At 41.7% G+C, this 24307-nt stretch overlaps 1 protein-coding gene across 3 annotated transcripts in view; it reads left to right on the top strand.

The window, feature by feature from the left end:
- The first annotated feature begins 3389 nt into the window (after positions 1–3389).
- iws1 (interacts with SUPT6H, CTD assembly factor 1) overlaps positions 3390–24307 on the top strand; it is a 58683-nt gene continuing 37765 nt past the window's right edge. For 2 of the 3 annotated variants that reach the window (XM_072572941.1, XM_072572939.1), the window contains exons 1-5: positions 3390–3551; positions 19014–19129; positions 21024–21387; positions 22793–22852; positions 23312–23936. In XM_072572941.1, coding sequence (XP_072429042.1) covers positions 3515–3551; positions 19014–19129; positions 21024–21387; positions 22793–22852; positions 23312–23936 — 1202 coding nt within the window. In that variant the 5' untranslated portion in view covers positions 3390–3514. The remainder of the gene's footprint in view (positions 3552–19013; positions 19130–21023; positions 21388–22792; positions 22853–23311; positions 23937–24307) is intronic. The other variant, XM_072572940.1, reaches the window with a different exon arrangement.

Here is a 24307-nt window from a genome sequence, read left to right as displayed (position 1 = left end):
TAACCTTGGGTACATCCCATCTCACCCAGGGGATTGGTCTATCCCTATGTTTCTCAAAATTTTCAGCACACCCTTCTTTCTAACATCAACCTGTTCTAGCATATCAATTTGTTTCACGCTGTCCTCAGAAATGTCAAGATCCCTCTCAGTAGTGAATACTGAAGCAAAGTATTCCTTAAGGACCTCCCCTATCTCCTTTGACCCCCGGTGCAAGCTCCTTCCACTATCCCTGATTGGCTCTACCCTCACTCTGCCCATCCTCTTATTCCTCACATAAATGTAGAAAGCCTTACGGTTTCCCTTAATCCTACTTGTTAATGATTTTTCATGCCCCCTTCTAGCTCTCCTAAGTCCATTCTTCAGTTCCTTCCTAGCTACCTTGTAACCCTCCAAAGCCCTGTCTGTTCCTTGCCTTCTCAACCTTAGTTAAGCTTCCTTCTTCCTCTTGACTAAGTGTTCCACATCCCTTGTCACCCAAGATTCTTTCAATCTACCATCCCTTCCTTGCCTGAGTGGGACAAACCTATCCAGCACTATCAGCAGGTGCTTCCTAAACAACCTTCACATTTCTGTTGTGCATTTTCCTAAGAACATCTGTTCCCCAATTTAGGCACCCCGCTTCCTGCCTAATAGCATTGTAATTCCCCCTCCCCCAATTAAATACTTTCCCATACTATCTACTCCTATCCCTGTCCATGAGTATAGCAAAGGTCATAGAGTTGTGATCACTATCACCAAAATGCTGTCCCACCGAGAGATCTGACACTTGGTATGGTTCGTTGTCAAGCACTAAATCCATTATGGCTCTCCTCTAGTCAGCCTATCTATATTTTGCGTCAGGAACCCTTCCTGGACACACCTGACAAAAGCTGCTCCATTCAAACTATTTGAACTAACTAGGTTCCAATCAATATTAGGGAAGTTAAAGTCACGCATGACAACAGCCCTGTTACTTCTATCCATTTCCAAAATCTGCTCCTCAGGTCTCTATTGCTACTGGGGGGCCAGTAGAAAACTCCCAATAAAGTGACTGCTCCTTTCCTGTTTCTGAATTTCACCCATACTGACTCTGTAGATAAATTCTCCTTGATGATCTCTCTTTCTACAGCTGTGATACTATCCCTGATTAGCAATGTCACTCCCCCACCTCTTTCACCTCCTACTCCTATTCCTTTTGAAACATCTAAATTCTGGAACATCCAATAACCATTCATGCCCCTGTGATATCCAAGTCTCCGTAATGGCCACAACATCACAGTTCCAAGTACTAATCCATGCTCTTGAGTTCATCACCCTTATTTCTGATACTTCTTGCATCAAAATGGACACACTTCAACCTATCACACTGGCTGCACCTTTGTCCTATCAAGTGTCTATCCCTCCTCTCAGACTCTCTGCATGCTGTATCTGGCTGTTCACTACCTACTCCATCATCTGATCTGTAATTCAGGTGCCCACCCAACTGCCAATCTAGTTTAAACCCTCTTGAAGAGGTCTAGTAAATCTCCCTCTTATGATGGAGAGAATGTTATCAATGGTGAAGATGGTTGGGCACTAACTTTAGCCTCTAGAGGTAAGGAGAAGTCAGTTGTCTTATCTAGATAATCAAAGTTGCAAATGACGCAGTCCTTTCTAGGGAAAACATGCTAAGCATGAGAGCAATATCCAAACAAAGAAAGTTTTGCTTGTTCAAGCAAGTGCCCAAGAAGCACGGTGTAAGAGATGATCCCTGCCAACAAAGTGTCAGCAGAGACCATCCTGTACTACTCACAAGAGAACAACTTCATACGTGGCCCTTGTGCAAGACTTAACTCTTTCCAAAGTAGCTTTTTTCATCAGCCTGCAAAACAATTGCGGCAGAAGCTCTCATCTGACTTCTTTCAAATTCTGTGGCTGCATTCACATCACCTCTTGCAAGTGGGTACCTGGAACTCATTAGCTAAAACGGTGATGGAAGTGGGAACCCTTAAGACACTTAAGAAGTATTTAGATGAACACTGAAACATTATAGGATAGGAGTATATAGGCCAGGTGCTGGAAAATGTGATTGGAATAAATCGATGCTTGAAGTCCAGTGCAGACACTACGCACTGAAGGGTAAAAGCAAAAGACTATGTATACTGGAAGTCTGTACCAAACACAGTGAATTCCAGAGAAATTCAGCAGGTCTGGCGGCATTTGCGGAGAGAAATAGAGTTAACTTTATAAGTCTATTACGACTTCTTCAGAATTTAAGAGCTTGAAGGGCCTCTTTCTGTGCTCTATGACTCTATGCTGACTACCAGTGATGATATTACTGATGGCGATCATATTTTTAAATGCTTGCTGTCCAGGATTAGCTTTGAACCTGATGTCTCCATGCATGCACCTGGATAACACAAAAAGGTGGAAAGGCAAGTGCTAAGGAAGACACTGAGGATTCTGAGGAAGTGCCACCAGACCCAAAATGTTGATTCTGATGTCTCTGCAAAGTTGCTGTCATACCCGCTGAGCTTTTCCAGCAACTTCTGTGTTTGTTTGTGAGTTATATCATCTGCACATATTTTGGTTTTTACTTAGATGTGGAAACGTAGTTTCCTTATGTAGGAGAGTCGAGCAGCAGGCAGCATCTCAGACTATGAGGTAGCACAATGAAGACAGAGATATGGAGGAATTTCTTTTCTCAGAGTTGTAAACCTGTGGAATTCATTACCATTGAGGGCAGTTTTGACTGGGTCGTTATTTATACACAAGAGTAGGATTGACAGATTTTTTTAAAATGGACGGAATCAAGGGCAAAAGGGAAAATGGTGCTGAGGATTATCAGACTAGCCATGATCTCACTGAATGATGGAGCAGACTCGATGGGCTGAATGGCCTAATTTCTTCTCCTATGTCTAATGGCTGAATAGCCATAAAAGCAGGGATGAACAGCTGAGGCTCTGGTCAGTTCACTTTTGAAGTACTGGCCCTGGAGCGTGTTCAGAGGAGGTACACAAGAATAGTCCCAGGAATGAAAAGATTAACATATGAGGAACGTTTGAGGACTCTGAGTCTATACTCGATGGAGTTTAGAAGGATGAGGGGGGGGGGGAGATCTAATTGAAACTCACAGAATACTGAATGGTCTGGACAGAGGAAAAGTTGAGAAGATGTTTCCACTGGTAGGAGAGACTAAGACTTCGTGTAAAGGGAACATCTTCTAGAAGGGAGATAAGGAGAAACTTCTTCAGCCAGAGAGTGGTTAATCTATGGGATTCATTTCCACCAGAAAGCGGGAGAATGGGGTTAAAATGCCTATCAGCCATGACTGAACGGCGGATGGAGTCGATGGGCTGAATGGCCTGTGTTTGGAATCTCTCCTCTAACCGCCGGGCCGATCACGTGCTCCGTGACCTCCGGCCGGCCGGGTGGGCATGCGCAGTAATGCTGGATCTGTAGGCCCGAGCGCCGCTTCTAGTTTGGGGAGAGACGCCGGGCGGAAGGTACGCGCGGTCGGGGCTGAGCCGACGCGGGCTGTCGTTTGCCCGCGGCCATGGATTTGGAGGATGATTTTTACCCGGACGGAGACGGTAAGGAACAGGATGGGGGTGGTGGTGTGTTGGTCCGCTGGGACCTGATCTCGGGCCTGGGCGGCTGGTGAGCGCGGAGCCCCGACTGAGCAGGCCCTTCGATCCCCGCCTTGGAATCAGTCTGCTGGGCGGTTCTGCGTCGCTCCCTAAACCAGTCACTTCAATTTATCAACGACACTCTGCGTTTATAGAGCGCCTCGAATGTACCAGAACTCTCCAAGGCGCTTCTATCAAAGTCAAACCGACAGCAACATATGAAGACGAATGGGGTTAAAAGGCGAGTGAGAGGAGTAGGGCAGAGGTGAATCTTAGGAGGGAAATTCCTTGACTTGGTGTCAAGGGAGTGAAGGCACGCAGTTAATAGCAGAGGCTGACAGATGACTCAGAGGATCAACTACTCGTTGGCCAGTTATCAGGCTCAAGAGATCCAGAGTCCTGTTTAACGTTGCTGAAACTGGAAATCCCACCCCTGGTTCCGTGGGAAACAAAAATGCTGCTATTCAACTAACCAAAACCCACATGGCCTTCCAGCAAGCAACTTTGTTTTAAGTCAAGAATCACACAACACCAGGTTATAGTCCAACAGGTTTAATTGGAAGCACACACTAGCTTTCGGAGCGACGCTCCTTCATCAGGTGATTGTGGAGAGCTCGATCGTAACACAGAATTTATAGCAAAAATTTACAGTGTGATGTAACTGAAATTATACATTGAAAAATTGATTGTCTGTTAAGCCTTTCATCTGTTAGAATACAGTGATAGTTTCACTTCTTTCATGTGTAAATCACAAAACCCTTTTTTTAAAGTTGCATTCTCGGGTTAGCTGTTAACAATGTTGATAGCTAGACAATATGTTGAAGATGTTAGCCCCCTGTGTTCTCTGTCTATGACCTGATGTTTAGATTGATTCTAATCTAAAAAGTGAGATAACAGAGTTTTACATAAATTCATGCAGTTTGTGGTTTTTGAGCAAAGTGCAATGTAACTCTGCAAGTACAAAAAATTCACCACACAAAATATGTGTGCATGTGGGTCTTTGTCTGTGTGTGTGTGTATGTCTGTCTGGGGTGGAGGTTGTGAGTGTGAGAAAGTGTGTGTGTAGTGAGTGCAGAGTGTCTTAAGTCTGTGAGGGGATGCATGTATGGGGGTGTGTGTGGGTGTCTGTGTGTACCTGTGTCTGTGTCCGTGTGTGTATGTGTGCGTGTGTGTAGGAATATCTGTGTGTGTGTGTGTGTGTGTCATGCAATGGTGATCACCTGTAATGTGACATGAACCCAAGGTCTCGGTTGAGGCCCTCCCTATGGGTACCGAACTTAGCTATCAGCCTCTGCTCGGCCACTTTCCTCTGCTGCCTGTCCCAAAGTCCACCTTGGAGGATGGTCACCCGAAGGTCCGAGGCTTTTAAGTCACATGCTTGTGCATTCAAGCCCTGCTCCACAGACTGGAGCCATCCAGATTGACATTTCAGTGCAGTGTTAACGAGTCTTGAACTGTCAAGATTTGGAGGTGCCAGTGTTGAACTGGGGTGTACAAAGTTAAAAATCACACAACGCCAGATTATAGTCCAACAAGTTTATTTGGAAGCCCAAGCTTTCAGAGTGCTGTTCCTTCATCAGGGCAACCACTTGATGAAGGAGCAGCAGTCTGAAAGCTTGTGCTTCCAAATAAACTTGTTGGACTATAACCTGGTGTTGTGTGATTTTTAAGTTGAACTGTCAAAAATGATGTCTTTTTGAATGACTTGTTAAATGGCCCTATCTCCCTTCTCACGTGGAGGGCAACAATAACACAAAGATAAAATAATGTCTACAGAAAATCTGATATAAAAATGAGATGCTGGAGACACTCGGAAGGTCAGGCAGCATTACTGGAGAGAGAAAAACACATTACCATTTTAGACCTTCCGTTAGAACTGTGAGATCTTTGAAGTGTTATTTGGCATTTGTAAAGCTAATGTAAGGTCTGTAATAGGATGACCGGTGGAACGACCAAGTGACAAAAGGGATGATGGTGTAAGACAAAAATGGATAATCATGAAACAGGTTTGGAGATGGGCCAGGGGAGTGCAAAACAAAAAGACATCGACAGAAGTCATGGTGGGAAGGAAAGCATGAATATCTGCCAAAGTGCACGTGGTGTGTGAATGGGAGTGTGACAGATAAATCTCAGCTGTGCATTGCATCATACCAACTGTAAGGAATCTATACCCTAAATCCAAACAGCAACCTCGCACCTTCTTTATTCTCAGTGGCTCTGGTCTTCCGTTGTCTATATCTTCTCTCTGCAAAGAAAAATGTGATTAATGCGTTTTAAGAGTAGCGTGTACATCAATGGACTGTGGATCTAAACTTCCATCAAAGTTATTTCCAACAATGTTAGCTAAGGACAGAAATGTTCAACATTTCAAGTAGGAAGCAACTGGTCCTTCTTGTCATGCTTGTGCACCAAATGGAATTGTTAAGCAAAAAGATTATCCAGTCTGCAAGGGAATTCCCTTGTGTTGCTTCATGAACATCAACACAGTGCGTACCAAGTTAGAATATATACAAGACCAAGGATTATGTCTCTAGCACTATACAGTGGCTACAATCATAGTATATGGATATTGGTGACGAAGCCAGTGTTTGTAGTGCTTGAGAAGGTGGTAGTGAACTGCTGTAGTCCACTAACGAATGAGTTTGGTACATTCAAAGTCTGTTTGGTCGGGAATTCCAGCATTTTGACGCAATGGAACTGAGTAACAGTGATATGGTTACAAGTCAAGGTGGTTGTGGGTTGGTGGCAAACTTGCATATGATGCTGCTCCCACGCATCTGCTACCCTTGTTCTTCAAGGTGGTAGGGGTTGTATGTTTGGAAGGTGTTGTCGAAACAGTCTTTGGTAAATTAAGGCAGTGTATTTTGTAAATAGCAGACGTGACGTTAGTGAATTTTGAAGGTGGTGGCTGGACATCAATCAAGCTGACTGTTTTTATGTTGGAGAAAGTGAGGACTGCAGATGCTGGTGATAAAACAGTCAAAAAGTGTGGTGTTGCAAAAGCAAAGCTGGTCAGGCAGCTTCCGTGCAGCAGGATAATTGACGTTTCAAGCATAAGCTCTTCGTCAGGAATGTTCCTGATGAAGAGCTTATGCTTGAAAAGTCGACTCCTGTTCCTTGGGTGCTATCCAACCAGTACGCTTTTCCAGCGCCACACTTTTGGACTGCTTTATCTTGGATGGTGTCGAGCTTCTTGAATGATGTTTGAAATGCATCCATCCAGTCAATTGGAGAGCATTCCATCAAATTCCTGATTTGCTCCTTGTAGATGAGGGACAAGCTCTTCAGGAGTTTCTTCTTGCAGAATTCGCAATCTTAGGTCTGCTCTTGTAGCATAATATTAATATTGCTGATTTAGTTTTGTTCAGTGGTAACCCTTAGGATGTTAAGAGTGGGGGTTTCAGCAATGCTAATGCCATTGAATATCAAGAAGAGATAGTTAGATTCTGTCTTTTTGGAAAAACTTTGTACCTGGAACTTATTACATGAATATTGTTTAGTTCTCGTGTTATATGGGATGGTGCCAGAAGCAGAGGAATAGTTTTTCGATATAATAGGTTTATAGATGATAATATTAGAGATGTGGGCCATAGTGTTGCAAAAGAAATGGTCAACACCAATTTAAAAGTAATTAATAATGTGGCATTATTCAAAGATGTACTGTGGAGTTTTCTCCTGTCCAATATTTAACCCGTTGACCATCATTTATCTTGTTTATGGGAGTTTGTTCAATGCAAATTGGTTGCATCTACATAGAGGTGTGTCAGCACTTCAAAAGGACTTCATTGTTCTCACCCTCACGCCTCGCATGAGGCATGATGATCCTCGCATTAAACTTACCACCATTAATGAATGAACAGACTATGGTCCTTTGGACTTGTGATGGATTTCACTTTTATCATCTAAGATATTTTGGGATGTCCTGGGATTGTGATAAACAAATAGATAAACTATTGCTTTTTAAATAAGATTCCTGCTTCTGTTCTGTTGCAGACTTTCCTACCCTTTGACCATTAATTTTCAGGCTTAAGCAAAAATAGTTTCTCCTCCCGCAAAAAGTCTACCCTTCTGATTCTTTTGCTGAACTTTGTTTATTGTCTGTTATCAGCATTGCTTTAAAGTCCTGCAAATGTACCCAGTTCAGGATTATTTTGTCTGTCAACATTGGGTTATGGTCTTCTTACACTACATCATTTTAATCTTTGTGACAGCTCAACTCCAAGGAAAGCCCTCCAGTGCATATCATAGAGTCATAGACATGTGCAGCATGGAAACAGACCCTTCGGTTCAACCCGTCCATGCCGATCAGATATCCCAACCCAATCTAGTCCCACCTGCCAGCACCCAGCCCATATCCCTCCAAACCCTTCCTATTCATATACCCATCCAAATGCCTCTTAAATATTGCCATTGTACCAGCCTCCACCATGTCCTCTGGTAGCTCATTCCATACACCTACCACCCTCTGCGTGAAAAAGTTGCCCCTTGGGTCTCTTTTATATCTTTCCCCTCTCACCCTAAACCTATGCCCTCTAGTTCTGGACTCCCCAACCCCAGGGAAAAGACTTTGTCTATTTATCCTATCCATGCCCCTCATAATTTTGTAAACCTCAAAAAGGTCACCCCTCAGCGTCCGACGCTCCAGGGAAAACAGCCCCAGCCTATAAAGCCTCTCCCTGTAACTCAGGTCCCCAACCCTAGCAACATCCTTGTAAATCTTTTCTGAACCCTTTCAAGTTTCACAACATCTTTCCGATAGGAAGGAGACCAGAATTGCACGCAATATTTCAACAGTGGCCTAACCAATGTCCTGTACAGCCGCAACATGACCTCCCAACTCCTGTACTCAATACTCTGACCAATAAAGGAGAACATACCAAACGCCTTCTTCACTATCCTATCTACCTGCGACTCCACTTTCAAGGAGCTATGAACCTGCACGCCAAGGTCTCTTTGTGTAGCAACACTCTCTAGGGCCTTACCATTAAGTGTATAAGTTCTGCTAAGATTTGCTTTCCCAAAATGCAGCACCTCGCATTTACCTGAATTAAACTCCATCTGCCACTTCTCAGCCCATTGGCACATCTGGTCAAGATCCTGTTGTAATCTGAGGTAACCCTCTTCACTGTCCACTATAACTCCAATTTTGGTGTCATTTGCAAACTTACTAACTCCAGTAAGTTTGGACTGGAGTACAAGAGGTGCTCACATCCAAATCATTGACAAAAAGTAGAGGGCCCGGCACCGATCCTTGTGGCACTCCACTGGTCACAGGCCGCCAGTCTGAAAAACAACCCTCCACCACCACCCTCTGTCTTCTACCTTTGAGCCAGTTCTGTATCCAAATGGCTAGTTCTCCCTGTATTCCATGAGATCTAACCTTGCTAATCAGTCTCCCATGGGGAACTTTGTCGAACGCCTTACTGAAGTCCATATAGATGACATCTACTGCTCTGCCCTCATCAATCTTCTTTGTTACTTCTTCAGAAAACTCAATCAAGTTTGTGAGACATGATTTCCCACGCACAAAGCCATGTTGACTATCCCGAATCAGTCCTTGCCTTTCCAAATACATGTACATCCTGTCCCTCAGGATTCCCTCCAACAACTTGCCCACCACCGAGGTCAGGCTCAGTGGTCTGTAGTTTCCTGGCTTGTCTTTACCGCCCTTAAACAGTGGCACCACGTTTGCCAACCTCCAGTCTTCCGGCACCTCACCTGTGACTATCGATGAGACAAATATCTCAGCAAGCGGCCCAGCAATCACTTTTCTAGCTTCCCACAGAGTTCTCGGGTACACCTGATCAGGTCCTGGGGATTTATCCACCTTTAACCGTTTCAAGACATTCAGCACTTCCTCCTCTGTAATCTGGACATTTTGCCAGGTGTCACCATCTATCTCCCTACAGTCTATATCTTCCTTATCCTTTTCCACAGTAAATACTGATACAAAATATTCATTTAGTATCTCCCCCATTTTCTGTGGCTCCACACAAAGGCCGCCTTGCTGATCTTTGAGGGACCCTATTCTCTCCCTAGTTACCCTTTTGTCCTTAATATATTTGTAAAAACTCCTTGGATTCTCCTTAATTCTATTTGCCAAAGCTGTCTCATGTCCCCGTTTTGTCCTCCGATTTCCCTTTTAAGTATACCCCTACTTTCTTTATACTCTTCTAAGGATTCACTCGATCTATATGCTTCTTTCTTTTTCTTAACCAAACCCTCAATTTCTTTAGTCATCCAGCATTCCCTATACCTACCAGCCTTCCCTTTCACCCTGACAGGAATATACTTTCTCTGAATTCTTGTTATCTCATTTCTGAAGGCTTCCCATTTTCCAGCCGTATAATGTAATTTCATTCCTGACCATCTTATAGATTGTTCCAGTCAGGAAGGCATTTGCGTTATGGAAATCTCCAGATCTGAGCATCGTCATTATTGGATTCCCAGAACTTTTGGACCAAGTTGATTAAAATTGCTTTCATCAAGATATGAAAATTGTCTGAAGGATTTATAAGGGAGAAAAAGCAAACTTCTAGTATTGTAATCAATGGTTTATTAAATAGTCTGAAATGAAATTTGATTCAGCTAACCTGGCATTTTTTACATGCTTGTAATTAGAGCATAGTTTATAATGGAAAGAGTCGCTCTCGGTTGGCTAATAGTGCCAGGCTGTTCATTGAGGATAACTACACAGACTTGAATAAATAACAGTGAAGGCAACCAGATCACAAGATAAAACTTTTATAAAATGCAGCAATTTCTGGTTAATGAAATTAAAGCTACCTTTTAGTTAAGTCAGAAATTTTTTTCACATGCCAAGGAAGGGCATTTTATAACTGCGGGTCTGACCTGAGTAGAAACAATAGAGGCCCGAGGTGTTATTGATCAGGTTTTTAAGAAGGCTTTTGAAGGTGGAGAATTTAGAAAGGGGAGATTATACAACTGATTATCAAGAGTTTAAGCCTCACTAAAGTGGACATTGAAGCCTTAACGTACCACATTGTGTGGTATGTGAGAAACTGAAAAGGTTCATAATATTTCATGACGATTTGTTTACATGGAGCTTTGTGTAGGCATTCAGAAAATGATACTCTATGCTGTAATCATGTTTTGGTGGCATGAGGCCAATTTTATGTAGATGTTGATCTTTGTGACAACGATCAATTTGGTTGGCTGTAATAAGCAATAATGTAGGCCTCACACTGAGTGTTTGCTGCTCATTTGCTTGTGTGCAGCTATGAATAGGTAATTCATTGTTACTAGTTTCCTAGCCTGTAAGCCCCTTTTTAATAACTTAATTCAGCACTTGTTTTTCCTTGTAGTGATCACATCCTCCACTTGTGTTTCTTCTGTATTTCTGTGAAAACACACTTGTGAATTCTGCTCAAATTATCCTTGCACTCTTATTATTCCTCTCACAGCATCTCGCATCATTTCTTAAACTTCATTTTTTCTTTGACAATCTTTTGCATTTATCTGTTTTGAGAGAATGATGTTGTTGCTGCTTAAGAATCAGATCCATTTTGAGCTGGAGGAGTAGGTTTGATATTGTATGGTATGATTTTATACTGTTGTATGATTAGCTGCTCAGTCTCATCATTATTCTCCACTAAATTATTCCTTTATGGAAAAAAAAACAAAGAACTGTGAAGGCTGAAAATCAGTAAAGAAAACTGAAATTGCTAGAAAACCTGACAATGCTTGGCAGCATCTGTGGAGAGAAAGCAGGGTGAATGTTTCAGGTCCCGTGACCCTCCTTCAGCACTGATCATGGCTTGGAGAAGGTTGGTATGTACGCTGAAGATGGGGTGGGAAGGGGGAGAAGTAAATTCTAAATGGAGATGGAACCCAGAGAGAGAGAAAAACACTTGGGTAGACAAAGGAATGGATAATGCCTCAGAAAATCAATAGCTGCTACTGCTTGTGGTCTGCTGTGTGGGAGTTGGGGTAAGGACATTAGGGAAGGTACCAAGGCCCTAAAATTGTTGAACTCTATTGACTGCTGAAGGCTGCAGGGTTCCCAAATGGAAAATGAAATGTTGTTTTTCCAGCTTGCACTGAGCTTAGCAAGCCTGAGACAGAGATATTGGCCAGCAAACATGGTGAAAGGTTGAAGTGGCAGGCAGCAGGAAGTTTAGAGTCATTTTAGCAGATAGAATGCAGGTGTTCTGAGAAATGGTTACCCAGTCTGTGTTTTGTTTCCCAATGTAGAGGAGAGCAAATTGTGAGCAGCGAATATGATCGAGTGAAGTGCAGGTGAATCACTGCTTCACCTAGAAGATGTCTGGTGCCTTGGATAGTGAGGATGCAATCAGGCAGACATTTCACCTTTTGCAATTATGTGGGAAGGTGTCATGGGGCTGGCAGGAGATGCTGTGAATGGGTAATAAATGGACCAAGATGTTTTGAAGGGGCGGTCCCTGTGGAAGGCTGATAGGGGATGAAGGGGGATATAGGTCTAGAGCTGCCATCCCATTGGAGGTGATGGAGGTGGCGACTAATGATCCTTTGGATGTAGATACTGGTGGAATAGTAAGTGAGAACCCTATCGCTGTTGTGAAAAGGAAGAGAAGGGGTGAGGGCTGAAGTGCAGGAGATGGGTTGGACATGACTGAGGGCCCTGTCAACCACGATGGTGGGGAATCCTTGGTTGAAGAAGGACATTTTAGAGGCCCCATTGTCAAACTGGCATCATTGGAGCAGATATGATGGAGACTGAGAAACTGGGAGAATGGAATAGAATCTTTACAAGAAGCTGGGTGTGAGGATATATAGTCAAAGTGAATGTGGGAGTTGGTGGGTTTGTAGTGGATATTGATGGCCAGCCTATTCCCAGAAATGGAAGCAGAGATGCTGAGGAAAGGAAGGGAGGAGTCCGAGATGGACTATGTGCAGGTGAGAGCAGGGTGGAAATTGGAAGCAAAATTGGTGAAAATTTTCCAAATTTGGATGCGAGAGAGGAAAGCACCACCGATGATATCATTAATGTATCAGAGAAAGATTTATGGTGAGGGACGCGTTGGATTGGAAAAAGGAATATTCCACATACCCCACAAAGAGACATAATGAGGCTCTTCTTGGTACCAATGGCCACCACTTTGTCCTGAAGAAAGTAAAAGGAGTTAGAGGAGAAATTGTTCAAAGTGAGGACGAGCTCAGCCAGGTGGTGGATGGGAATGTTTCGGACCTTTACCAGGAAGAAGTGGAGAGCCCAGAGACCATCCTGATGAGAGATGGGTGTGTGAGGGGATTGCGTGTCCGTAGTGAAGAGGCGGCTGGAGCCCACGAACTGGAAATCCTGCAACTGATCTGAAACATCAGAAGAATCACAGATGTAAGTGGAAAGGGATTGGACAAGAGGTGAAAAAGTCCAATGTCTTGCCAAAATTTGTTAGATTTTGAAAGCAGGTTATGACCAATGCATGTATTAGCTCAGCAGCCATTTTGTTTTAAGACGGTAGGATGCAGGCCATCTTGTCATGGGGACTTCTCAGCTTTTAGGTGTGATGGTTTTCAGAACTTATTTTTCCCTGTTGCTTGTGATCGTTTTAACTATCTCCTTCTTTTTCATCTCTGTTTTTGTCTCTCTTGGAGAAATTTCTGCATCCTCTACGGTGAAGGCAAATACAAAATACCTGTTGAACGTCACCACCAGTTCCTTCAAGAACAGAAATTGTTGGCAAAATTCAATAGGTCAGACAACATCTGTGGGAAGAAGACAGAGTTAATGTTTTGAATCCAGTGACTCTTCTTCAGAACTGATAGCAGCTAGTAAAAGCTGGTATTTATGGTGAAGATGAGGTTGGAGGGAGGGGTGATGGAGGCAGAGGTGAGCAGATAGGTAGAGACAGAGCCGAGAGAGAGAAATGTGGAAGAGATGGGTAAGCAATTGGATTATGAATGGCATGCCAGGACAGAAGAGAAGCTGAATAAGTGATAACCACAGTTGAGACTAGCAGAGAATGGGTAGTCTGTGCTGAAAGCAGGCCATGTAATGTGTCAACAGGTCTGAGAGTGGGTAAAAATGGTTGGTTGTGCTTAAAAAAACCATGTCATAAAGGGACTGAGAATGATGGATAAATAGCATAGGAGGATGGAATCGGGCTCTAAAGTTATTGAACTCAGTGTTGAATCCCAAGTTGCAGACCTGCCACAGAAATGTTGTGGTAAAAGATGTGTGTGTTGAAGTAGCAGGTGACTGGAGGTTGTGGGTCATCTTTACAGACAGAATGTAAGTGTTCTGCAAGGCAATCATCCATTCTATGTTTCATCTCCCCTAGTTTGGAGGAGACCACACTGTGAACAGCAAATACAGTAGACTAGAAGTGTGAAGTACAGATAAATTGCTGCTTCACCTGGAGCCTTGTTTTCTGATTTCATTTTCCAAGCCTGTGCTCTAGAAGGCCAAGCTTTAATTGCTCTTTTCCTGTTTGCTTACTTGTATGAATTCTCACTGTCTGTTGTATTACTAACTGGCATTCACTTATACTCTGCTCTGTCTCTATTAGCTTTTCAGTTCATCTTTTCTTATTGTTAAACATCTGGTTAGGGTAGCACTAGGAGCCAGTTTTGTTTTTGTCTTAGAGTGATGGGAAGACTGGGATTGGGAGGCTGCACGGAAAATGGGATGAGAAAGAGGGAGGCTTCTTTTTGCACTGCACTGTATAGAGGTGGTATTAATTGGAAACTCAGCTGAACACAGTATTTTCCATAGTAAAATTCAATTTGTATTTTAAAATTCTGCATCACAACTGCTCACGATTTAATAAGCAAGAGACATAGCACGATTTAAAGGTATGTTCTCAACAGTAAATTTGGCATGACTTGGTTATTCAATTTATTATCAATGTGCTCAATTGTATACAATGATGTAAAATATTTATTCATCGAGTGAAAATCCTTCCCCTCGTCACATAGTCACTTAAGTATAGTGAAGGTCTCCTCTCATGATTGGGATATCGTCTAACATAAGGAGTGGTCTCATCTAACTCACATTATTCATCTGATATGCTACTGTGAATATCAGGTTTAATGCTTCTGACCGGAGTTTTCAGTGCTTTGAAGAACGACATGTTTCCGTGTGATTGGTGAATCACACTTAACAGTGATCTTTGATTCTTTTCTATTGGACCTAATAAAATGGTCGAATGTCATAATGAGTTTGCTTTCCAACATGGTCATCACATTTTACAAACAATGTCTCCTGCCTTTCTTAGTGTAGCTCTGAATGTCATATTTCACTTTATATTTACTTGCATTGATTCTTCTGTTCCTAATCGCATTTGCTTATATGTGATCATTAGATCTGTGGGTAGCTCAGGAAGATGTGTGTACACAAGATGTGCAAATATGAGTTTAGCCAGAGGCTTTTGAATAATTGGCTGAGGAGATGCTGTATATTTGCAAAGAAAATACAGCCCTTGCTTCTATAACTTCACCTACAGTGTACGTTTCACTTTCTTTCCTTCGAAACCCATCCAGATGCCTTTTAAATGCTGTATTGATAATGTGGCCAAAATGGTTTAATATGAACTGGCAAATCATTCCTCCATATGCCGATGGTAGATATTAAGATCAGGAGCGTGGCCAGCTGTGTGACAGAAAATAAATTGGAGATTTACCCTGACTACCCAGAGCTTCAGGCTTCAATACGCATGTGAAAGTGTATGCATTAAAAAGCAACCCAGATTCTGTTTTGGCCAGTTGGCTGCATTTTCTTTCCACAGCCTCCTGGGGAAGGGAATTTCAAAGATTCACTACCCTCTGAATGAGGAAAATCCTCATAGAATCATTGTAGAATCCGTGGTGTATGGAAGCAAGCCGTTTGGCAAATTGAGTCCACACTGCCCTTCTGAAGGACATACCACCCCATCCCATCCACTCCCAGTAGCCCTATATTTCACATGGCTACTCCACTTAGCTTGCACATCTTGGGCACTATAGGTAATTAGCATGGCCAAGCCACCTAATTTGAACGTCTTTGGACTGGGAGGAAGCTGGAGTACCCGGAGGAAAACCACGCAGCTATGAGGCAAATATGCAAACGTCGCAAAGACAGTTACCCAAAACTGGAATCGAACCCAGGTGCCTGGCACCGTGAGGCAACAGTGGTAACCACTGAGCCACTGTGCTGCCCTCAGCATTAAGCTGACTTGCCACTATCCTGAGGTTATACCCTGGCTAACCAGTTGAGAATGATCAGTTTATTCTTATTGTCTGCTATCTTATTAACCAATTCAAATACATCATATCCACTGGTTTAACTTTATGTGTGCTATGATTAACAGCCTGAAAAGACTCAGAGTTTGTCGAACATTATTTTCCTTTTGTAACCCACCTTGACAGTGCCTGACATTGTCATTCATTTAGAAATGTTCAGTTGTCACACCTTTTATAATGGATTCTAGCATTTTCCCTACTGTGTAAGCCGAGCCAACAAGTCTTTCAATCGCTGTTCTTCCTCTTCTTCTTTTCTTAAATTGTGAGGTTACGTTAGCTACCTTCTAGACAGCAGAAACCTTTCCAAAATCTGTAGAATCAAACAAAATAATCACAATGTATTCACTGTCTCTATCGCTACTTAGTTCAATACTGAGGTTAAGCTCATCTGGTCCAAGAGATGTGCTACCTCTTACTAATATTAATTCCTATAATCCTTCAGTTACAGAAGTTCCTTGGTCACCCAGGATTTCTGGGAGATATTCTCTACCTTATTCCATAAAGACAAGTGCAGAGTAACTGTTTTAGTTTCTCTGCCATTTCCTTTGGTTTCCAGTATTGTTTAACTTGCCCCACAATTATCTTTGCCCAAACAACAAAGGTTTTTATAATCCCCCCTAATGTTTCTCACTAACTTGCATTCATATTGTCTTTCTCCTTCCCTTATCAGCTTCTTGGCCCTTTTTGTTGAGTCCTACATTGCTCCCAATGCTTAGACTTGCCACTTATTCTGGCATTCTTAGAAGCCACTTCTTCTGACGCAATGCAATTGTTAACTTGTTTCATTGACCATAGTTAAGTTACCTCACTCTTTTGAGTGTTTTGTGTCTTATAGAGATGTTTATCTGTTGTAGTATTTCTTTAAATACTTGTGATTGCCTGTTTATCATTAAATCTTTTTGTGGATTTTCCCAACCGACCATACTTAAATTGCCCTTTTGCTTCTTTTGCTCAAATTTCAGATCCTAGTTTCAAAATGAACTGCATTGTAATTCAACTTTGTAAAATTCTGGCACCATATGATTACTATTTCTCAAAGGCTCCTTTACAGCAATTATTAATTCACTCTTTTTCATTACACTACACCTCATTCAAGGTAGCCCAATTTCTAGTTGACTCCTCAACTTGCTATTATAGAATGCCAACTCATAAATACTCCAGGAATTCATCCTACACAGCATGTGGTGCTGACTTAGTTAATCCAGTCAACATACAAGTTGCTCATAATTACTGTATTACCCATATTTGTCTGGACTGCATGCAAAACAATTTCTTTTCATTGTATCTCAGTACATGTGACAATAACAAATCAAATTAAATCAAAAATATGCACCTCTCGTTTCATGATTTGTAGCATGTCGAATGTTTGTACTACAGTTTGATGTGCTGCAAAAATCTCTAACCAATGTTTGTTTCACTTTACTGTTTTGGAGATCCACTCAAACTAATTCTACATTTTGATCTGCCAATTGAAAATCTTTTCTTTCTAATCTATAATGTCATCCCATTATTAGGAATGCTACCCCACCTACTTTCTTCTTGTCTATCCCTCCTAAATGCAGAATAACTTTTTGATATTTAGTTCCCTTGTAAGCCCAGCTTTGTAATGGTATTTAAATCATATCCATTTACCTCAATATATGCACTTAAGTCATCACAAATGTCCTGGATATCAAGCTACTCTGAATTGCCAGTAGTAAGTATAGCTCTCCTATGATGAAATTGAAACAGTATGTATTACTTCCAGTGTGGTCTCAGCAATGCCCTATATAATTGTAATGTGGAGGTGCCAGTGTTGGACTGAGGTGGACAAAGTTAAAAATCACACAACACCAGGTTATAGACCAAAAGGTTTATTTGGAAGTACTAGTTTTTGGAGTGCTGCTCCTTCATCAGGTAGCTGTGGAGGCTGCTATTGATGTTGTATCAAGACTTCCCTGCTTTTATGTTTTCCAAACCCTTGCAGTAAAGGCCAACATTCTATTTGCTTTCCTCATCATTTGTTGTTTCTGCATGCTAACTTGTTGTGGTGCATGCATGAAGACACCGTGATTCCCCTGCCCTCCAATACTGTGATGTCTTTTTCCATTTAAGTACTTATGTATTCTTCCTGCCAAAGTGGGTAACTTCACATTTTCCACGTCATGCTCCAACTGCCAAACTTTACTCGCTTCGGTTAACTTAGCCACATGCCTTTTGAAGACTTTTTGTGTCTTCCTCAGATCTTTCATTCCTCCTTATCTTTGTACCTTAGGAAATTTGTCTACAATTGCACAGTATTTTCAGCCAAGCCATGAATATATTGATCTCAAGATGAGGGGTTTGTCGTATGAAGAGAGATTGAACAGTTTTGACTTATGCTGTCTGGAATCCAGAAGAATGGGGGGAGATCAAATTGAGGTATTCTGAAATGAAAAAGATATGGATAAAATAGACATGGACTGGATGCTTCCTCTTGTGGGGCATTCTAGGATGAGGGGTTATAATCTTAGAATAAGAGTAACAAATTTAAAACAGAGTTAAGGAGAAACTACCTCTCCCAGAGGGTTGTGAATCTGTGGAATAAGCTACCCCAAAGTGTGGTGGATGCTGGGACAGTGAGTAAATTTGCGGAGGAGTTAGACCGATTTTTAATTGGAAATGTGTTGAAGGGATATTGAGAGAAGTAGGGAAGTGAGGAGCATATAAGCCATCATCAAATGGCAGAGCAGACTCGATGGACCAAATAGCCTAATTCTGCTCCTATATCTTATGGACTTACGACCTTATTAATATATATAGTAAATCTCTCCAACCCCAGTCCAGTGTGCTTAAGGAGCGCACATTTCTGGGTTTTGGAATTTTCTGGATTGCGGAATAGCTAACTACAATTGAAATTCTATCTTAAATAACCAACTTGCCAACTTCCGTTAAACATCTTGTTTTTCTCTCTCCTTCCTGCAGACTTCAAACTAAAATAGCCAAAAGCTATCACTCTTTATTTTCAGAAGCTGTAATTCCTTTCCATTCTAAAGCTCTAATTTACCCTTTGTAAGCCTAATAGAATGTAGTAAAAGAACAAACAAACTTTTAGATTAGGATATTTTAAATTACATCACAGCCAGCAAAATATATTTTTGTGTGTAGTCACCTGCCAAAATACTGTGATGGTGGCATGTATTTGCAGCAGTGACATGGCACTGAGTGTTGATTTACTTCAAATAGATGATGGTGGAGCAACGCCAGTACAGGATGAACATAATTCAGACTCTGATGATCAGGAGGATATGACTGAACACCGTGCTGCATCTGAAGCCAGCAGTGTGGGTCATCACTCTGAGGTAAGTGACTCATTTTATCATCCTGGTCCTCCTTCCATAGAATTGACCCCGTAGTCAGCCAGTCAAGACGAATAGCTGTAGACTTCAATGTGTCTGAAACACATGATTTTACCATATGTCATGGTTGGACATGTGTGCCTCTGTTCTGTAGACATAATGAACTACAAATTGTTCTGCTATAACAAGTATTTTAGATTAGATTAGATTACTTACAGTGTGGAAACAGGCCCTTTGGCCCAACAAGTCCACACCGACCCGCCAAAGCGCAACCCACCCATACCCCTACATTTACCCCTTCACCTAACACTATGGGCAATTTAGCATAGCCAGTTCACCTGAACTGCACATTTTTGGACTGTGGGAGGAAACCCAAGCAGACACAGGGAGAATGTGCAAACTCCACACGGTCAGTCGTCTGAGGCGGGAATTGAACCCGGGTCTCTGGTGCTGTGAGGCAGCAGTGCTAACCACTGTGCCGCCCAATTTTGTTAACGCAAATTCGCTATAATGCGATTGCTAAACTGGGGACACTGTGTTTCTAAAGCATGAAGTTCTGAACATGTTGACTGTAATGCAGTTACATTTCCAATACTTTAAGTGTTTTTTTTAAAGCTTGATTTTTCTGTAAGGTGGGGTTGCAGCAGAATGCAACCATCGTGGATTCTACTGGACAGCAACAATAGCCTCAGTTTCATTTCCCTGCATTTACCTTTTAGTAACAAATACAAGGTGTTCCTGAATTGTTTTCTGCACACTGTTCAATTTTAAGCTGAGATTTCAATCTAACCCTCCTTCATCACAAGGGTCACCTATTACCACCTCCATAATCTTACCTCAATCTCTGTACTACTCCATCGTCTGTAAGCTCAGGAGTTTTCAAAAAAAAAAGCTACCTATATCTGATCCCAGACCAAGTTTTTGTGTCTCTTCTGCTTGTTGACCTACTTTGGTTTGTGGACCACAATACAGCTAATTTAAAATTCTCATCCAAAATTTTAAAACATCATAGTCCACTCCCTTTCTGTCCATGACCAGTTTTTGTTCACTGATTCTGGGACTGATTCTGTTTATCCCTGTCCTACCCAGTTTCAACCTACAACTGGCTGTTTCACCTTCAGGTGCCATACTCTGAAATATTCTCCTGAAGGCCTTCTCCGTCCTTTTCCTCCCATGCTAAACTTTTGTTCAACCTTCCAAATACTCCCATTTCTGGATCTCTCTCTGTTTTTTGCCTAATTCTACCCTGTTGAAGTATTTGAGATATTTTGTGTTTAAAAGGCACATTTTTGTGGACATTGCTGTTCACCTAGAACCTGGAATGCATCTACTTTGTTCCTAAAACTACAATTATTAACTTCAGCTCGTGTTAAGTCCTGCAACCTAGGAGGTTGAAATGACAAACCACATGTGCCAGCATGGAAACGATCACTTACATTGGAAGGTAAAGTTATCTCGATGACATTCTGGGCAAGGCTCCAGCTGATATAATATTGAGGCATAAAGAGATTTATTCTTATGTTATTTTCCATCTCCGTGTGGCTACCTCTGCAGCCTGTCCAATGTTTTCCCATTTCCACTTGTAATTCCTGGCCTTTGTAATGTTTTTTAACCCAGGTTGTATCACATGGTCACTGATAGAATTTAATCACTTCATTCCAAATATCTGGAATTTCATCCCTAAATGTGACTCATTCTTCAATACTCTTCCCATCATTCAAAACTTCTAATAATTTTCAAGCTATTCTTTATTATTCACCTTTTACTGACTTATAGTTTTGTTTCTCAATTTCTCTTACTGGATATAACTTCACTGTTTAAAAGAAGTTCATTTTGGAAAAAAAAGTAAATTATCAAAGCTCAGTCTCTGAAACTTTTCATATTGCTTCTGTTTCAGGATGAAAGCCATAAAGAAGATCAGAGTGACGCGGAAGACGTTGATCGCCTCAGCCGGCCGCAAAGCAGGGAGGATAACCATGTTAGCAGTGATTCAGAGGGTGAAGAACCCAAGAAAGCTCACAGCATTGAGCAATCAGATGATGAAGCAGGTAGTGATAAGGAGAATCACTCCATAAACGAAGACAGTGGTGGAGAGTTAGAAGGGAGCCACGAAAGAATGAATGACACGGACAGTGAAAAGGATGTGAGAGTATCACCAGAGCATAATGAGAGCCGAGGAGTCAGTGATGATGATGGCCCTGCACCTCACAGGGCATCCAACAGCGATGATGAGCAGGATGAGGAAGAAGCGGAGGAAACTGGTATGTACTGATTTAAAGGAAATCTGCCTGCTGTCAAAAGTTCTTAGAAATAAAGAGGATTAGAAAGTGACTTCTGTATTCCATGTGTTCTGGTTCAAGTGTCAAATGAATATCACATTCCACGGTTACTTTCATGTGTTCCCCAATGCAGTTTCCTCTGCACACTAATCCAACTCTCTTGACCAAGTCAGTCCTGTTCCATATGTCCATTTCATACTCTAACCAATTATAAAGGTAAAATGCTGTGGATGATAGAAATCTGAAATGAACCCAGAAAAGGCTGGATGGCTCAATAGATCAGGCAGGATCTGTGGCGAGAGAATCAAAGTTAACATCTCCGGTTGATGACATTGACATTGATTGATTGGCCTTGTTCAAACTCACAATATTAGTGCAATTATGAATGCAACAATCAGTGTGATACTTATTGACACTATAATCCACAGTTAGTGAGTAAATCCTGCCAGGGACTTTACATCAGTACAGAAATTGCTAGAACAATTCAACAGCTCAGAAGAAGGGTCACTGGACCCCAAACATTAATTCTGCTTTCTCTGCACGGATGCTACCAGACCTGTGTTATTCCAACAATTCTGTTTGTTTTTGTTTCTGATTTCCAGCATCTGCAGTTCTTTGGCTTTTTACTTGACATTAGAAATTGTTTAATTTTAAACTTGTTTGATTTGCCAAGTTCAGATTTAAACTTACACCTCTATCGAGTGAACTGTGGCCATGTTTTAAGAATTAAATGACTCAGTTTTCTGCATCAAGGAACTATTCATGAGTAGTTGATGAGCCCACTCTGGTTTTGTATCTGTGATGAATGCTGGGGGAATAAATATTTAAGATTACAATGGGGAATAGCTCTTAGTAAACATTCAACAATGTTAAAACCCGTGATAAAATCAAAGATCCATTATCCTTCAGGTATCTCAGACATTTTCTGCCCTCTAGAACTTATGACAAGCATATTGAGAAGCCATTTTTGCAAGATATAATTCTGTTATTGCTTGATTTATAATTTCCAGCAAAAATCACAGAATGGAGATGTGGATTGAGAAACCTTGCAGAACTTTTTCATCCCCTCTCAAATTGATTGCAATGGCCAACTATCTTTCCAGTCAAGATTCACTAACCAAGCACAAAACCACCAGTGAACACCTGATGGATCTAGGCAGTTGTTGACTAAGTTATGTCTCTAATTACATAGGCATCATTGAAGCTTCAGCTGAAAGAATTGATATGAGAATAAGATATTGGGGGAGGGTCTGTGTGAATGCGTCTTTCAGAGAATATCCATAGACATGATGGACTGATGGATGGTCTCCTTCTATACTATCAGATTTCATGAATGACATTTAATGTCCTTTTGTGAAGTTCCTAACACCTAGATACTCTATTTCAGTGAAGAGGAAGAAACCAGTTCTGTCTGATAGTGAAGATGAAAAAGAAGAACAGAATAAATGTGAGTATTCAACAGTGAATCAAATTAGCTTCAATGAGTTTGTGTGATGCAAGGTTGGTAATGCAGGAAATATAGGCTGGCTCCCATTGTCCCAAAAATATTTGCCTTTCAAATGGAGATCTCTGCTAATGAATACATTGTCAACTGGATTCATCCAAACCCTTGCTTCGATCTGTATTCATTGCCCTGTTCAGATGTGCCAGTTTTCAGCTGAGAAATCATTATTCCTGAAAGTGATACTAATTGGCTTCCAACTTCATTTTTAGATTGGATCAGAAGGTGCAATTGGAACCAGTGATATCTACATCTGAGGGTGAATAAGCTGCCCTTCCATTCTTGAGATGCTGTATTTTTAGAATAGTAGTGGGAGCAGTTATGTGGTTGTGTTGTTTCCATATCCTGCAATCAATGAACCTGATTCAACACACAGGTTAAATGTGTTCTCTTTCTTTGTCGCAGCAGCTAAGAAAAGTCGCTTGATGTCAGACAGTGAGGACTCAGACAGTGACTTTTCTCCCACTAAGAAAAAGCTCGGTGTTTCAGGTGGGGAGGAATCGGACAGCGATGCTAGTGATTTAAAGAGAAAACGAGCTACCTCGGGTGGCGAAGATTCAGACAATGAACCTGACGTTGCTATAGCAAAGCGCATTGTTTCAGACGATGAATCGGACGATGATGCCGATGTGTCGCGAACCAAGCGAGCAGTCTCTGATGTTGATGACTCAGACAGTGACTCCAACGCCCGTGCAAAAAAGCAGATTGTTTCTGATGCTGAGGATTCTGATAATAACACAAATATTAGGAAAAATCAGACCTTCTCCAATGATGACGATTCAGAGAGCGACACTATACCTAAGAAAAAACGTGTTGTATCAGAGGATGAGGACTCCAACTCGGGCAGTGATGCCCCTGCTAAGAAAAAGCATATTCTTTCTGCTGGCGAAGAATCTGACAGCGATGCAGAACCAGAAAAACGAGAATCTAATGGCGTTTTAACAGACAGTGATGAAGATGAGGAGAATAAGGAACCCTCTCAAAAAGCTGAATCTGGTCTCTTTGGCAGTGACAGCGACTCTGAGGATGAGTAAGTGAAAAATGCTTCTAAAGACAATGATCTGAGTATTGTAGATTCAAGGCTACATTTCCCTGCTGATTCACCCCAGTTATTTCATAATCTCATTAAAACCAAGTGGGCAAATGGAAGCTTCATAATATGTTCCGTAAATGATGGAGAATTCTGTCTTCAGTCCTCCAGAACATAGACTATATAACACTAGGCTGAAGTGGTGGTAAGCATCATCACGTTACAGATCAATCCCAGTATGCCACCAGGGTATGGTAGGAGAGCTGTCACTTTATAACCTGGGCTAATTTCCTGTCTTATTACAGACCTGGCACTGGAGATTTGAGAAATTTAGTAAAGTAAAAAGTTTACAACTGAGAAGGAGAACATTT

The sequence above is a fragment of the Chiloscyllium punctatum genome, chromosome 6, assembly GCF_047496795.1.
Source record: "Chiloscyllium punctatum isolate Juve2018m chromosome 6, sChiPun1.3, whole genome shotgun sequence".
Lineage (NCBI taxonomy): Eukaryota > Metazoa > Chordata > Chondrichthyes > Orectolobiformes > Hemiscylliidae > Chiloscyllium > Chiloscyllium punctatum.
This window is presented reverse-complemented; position numbering and strand designations above follow the sequence as displayed.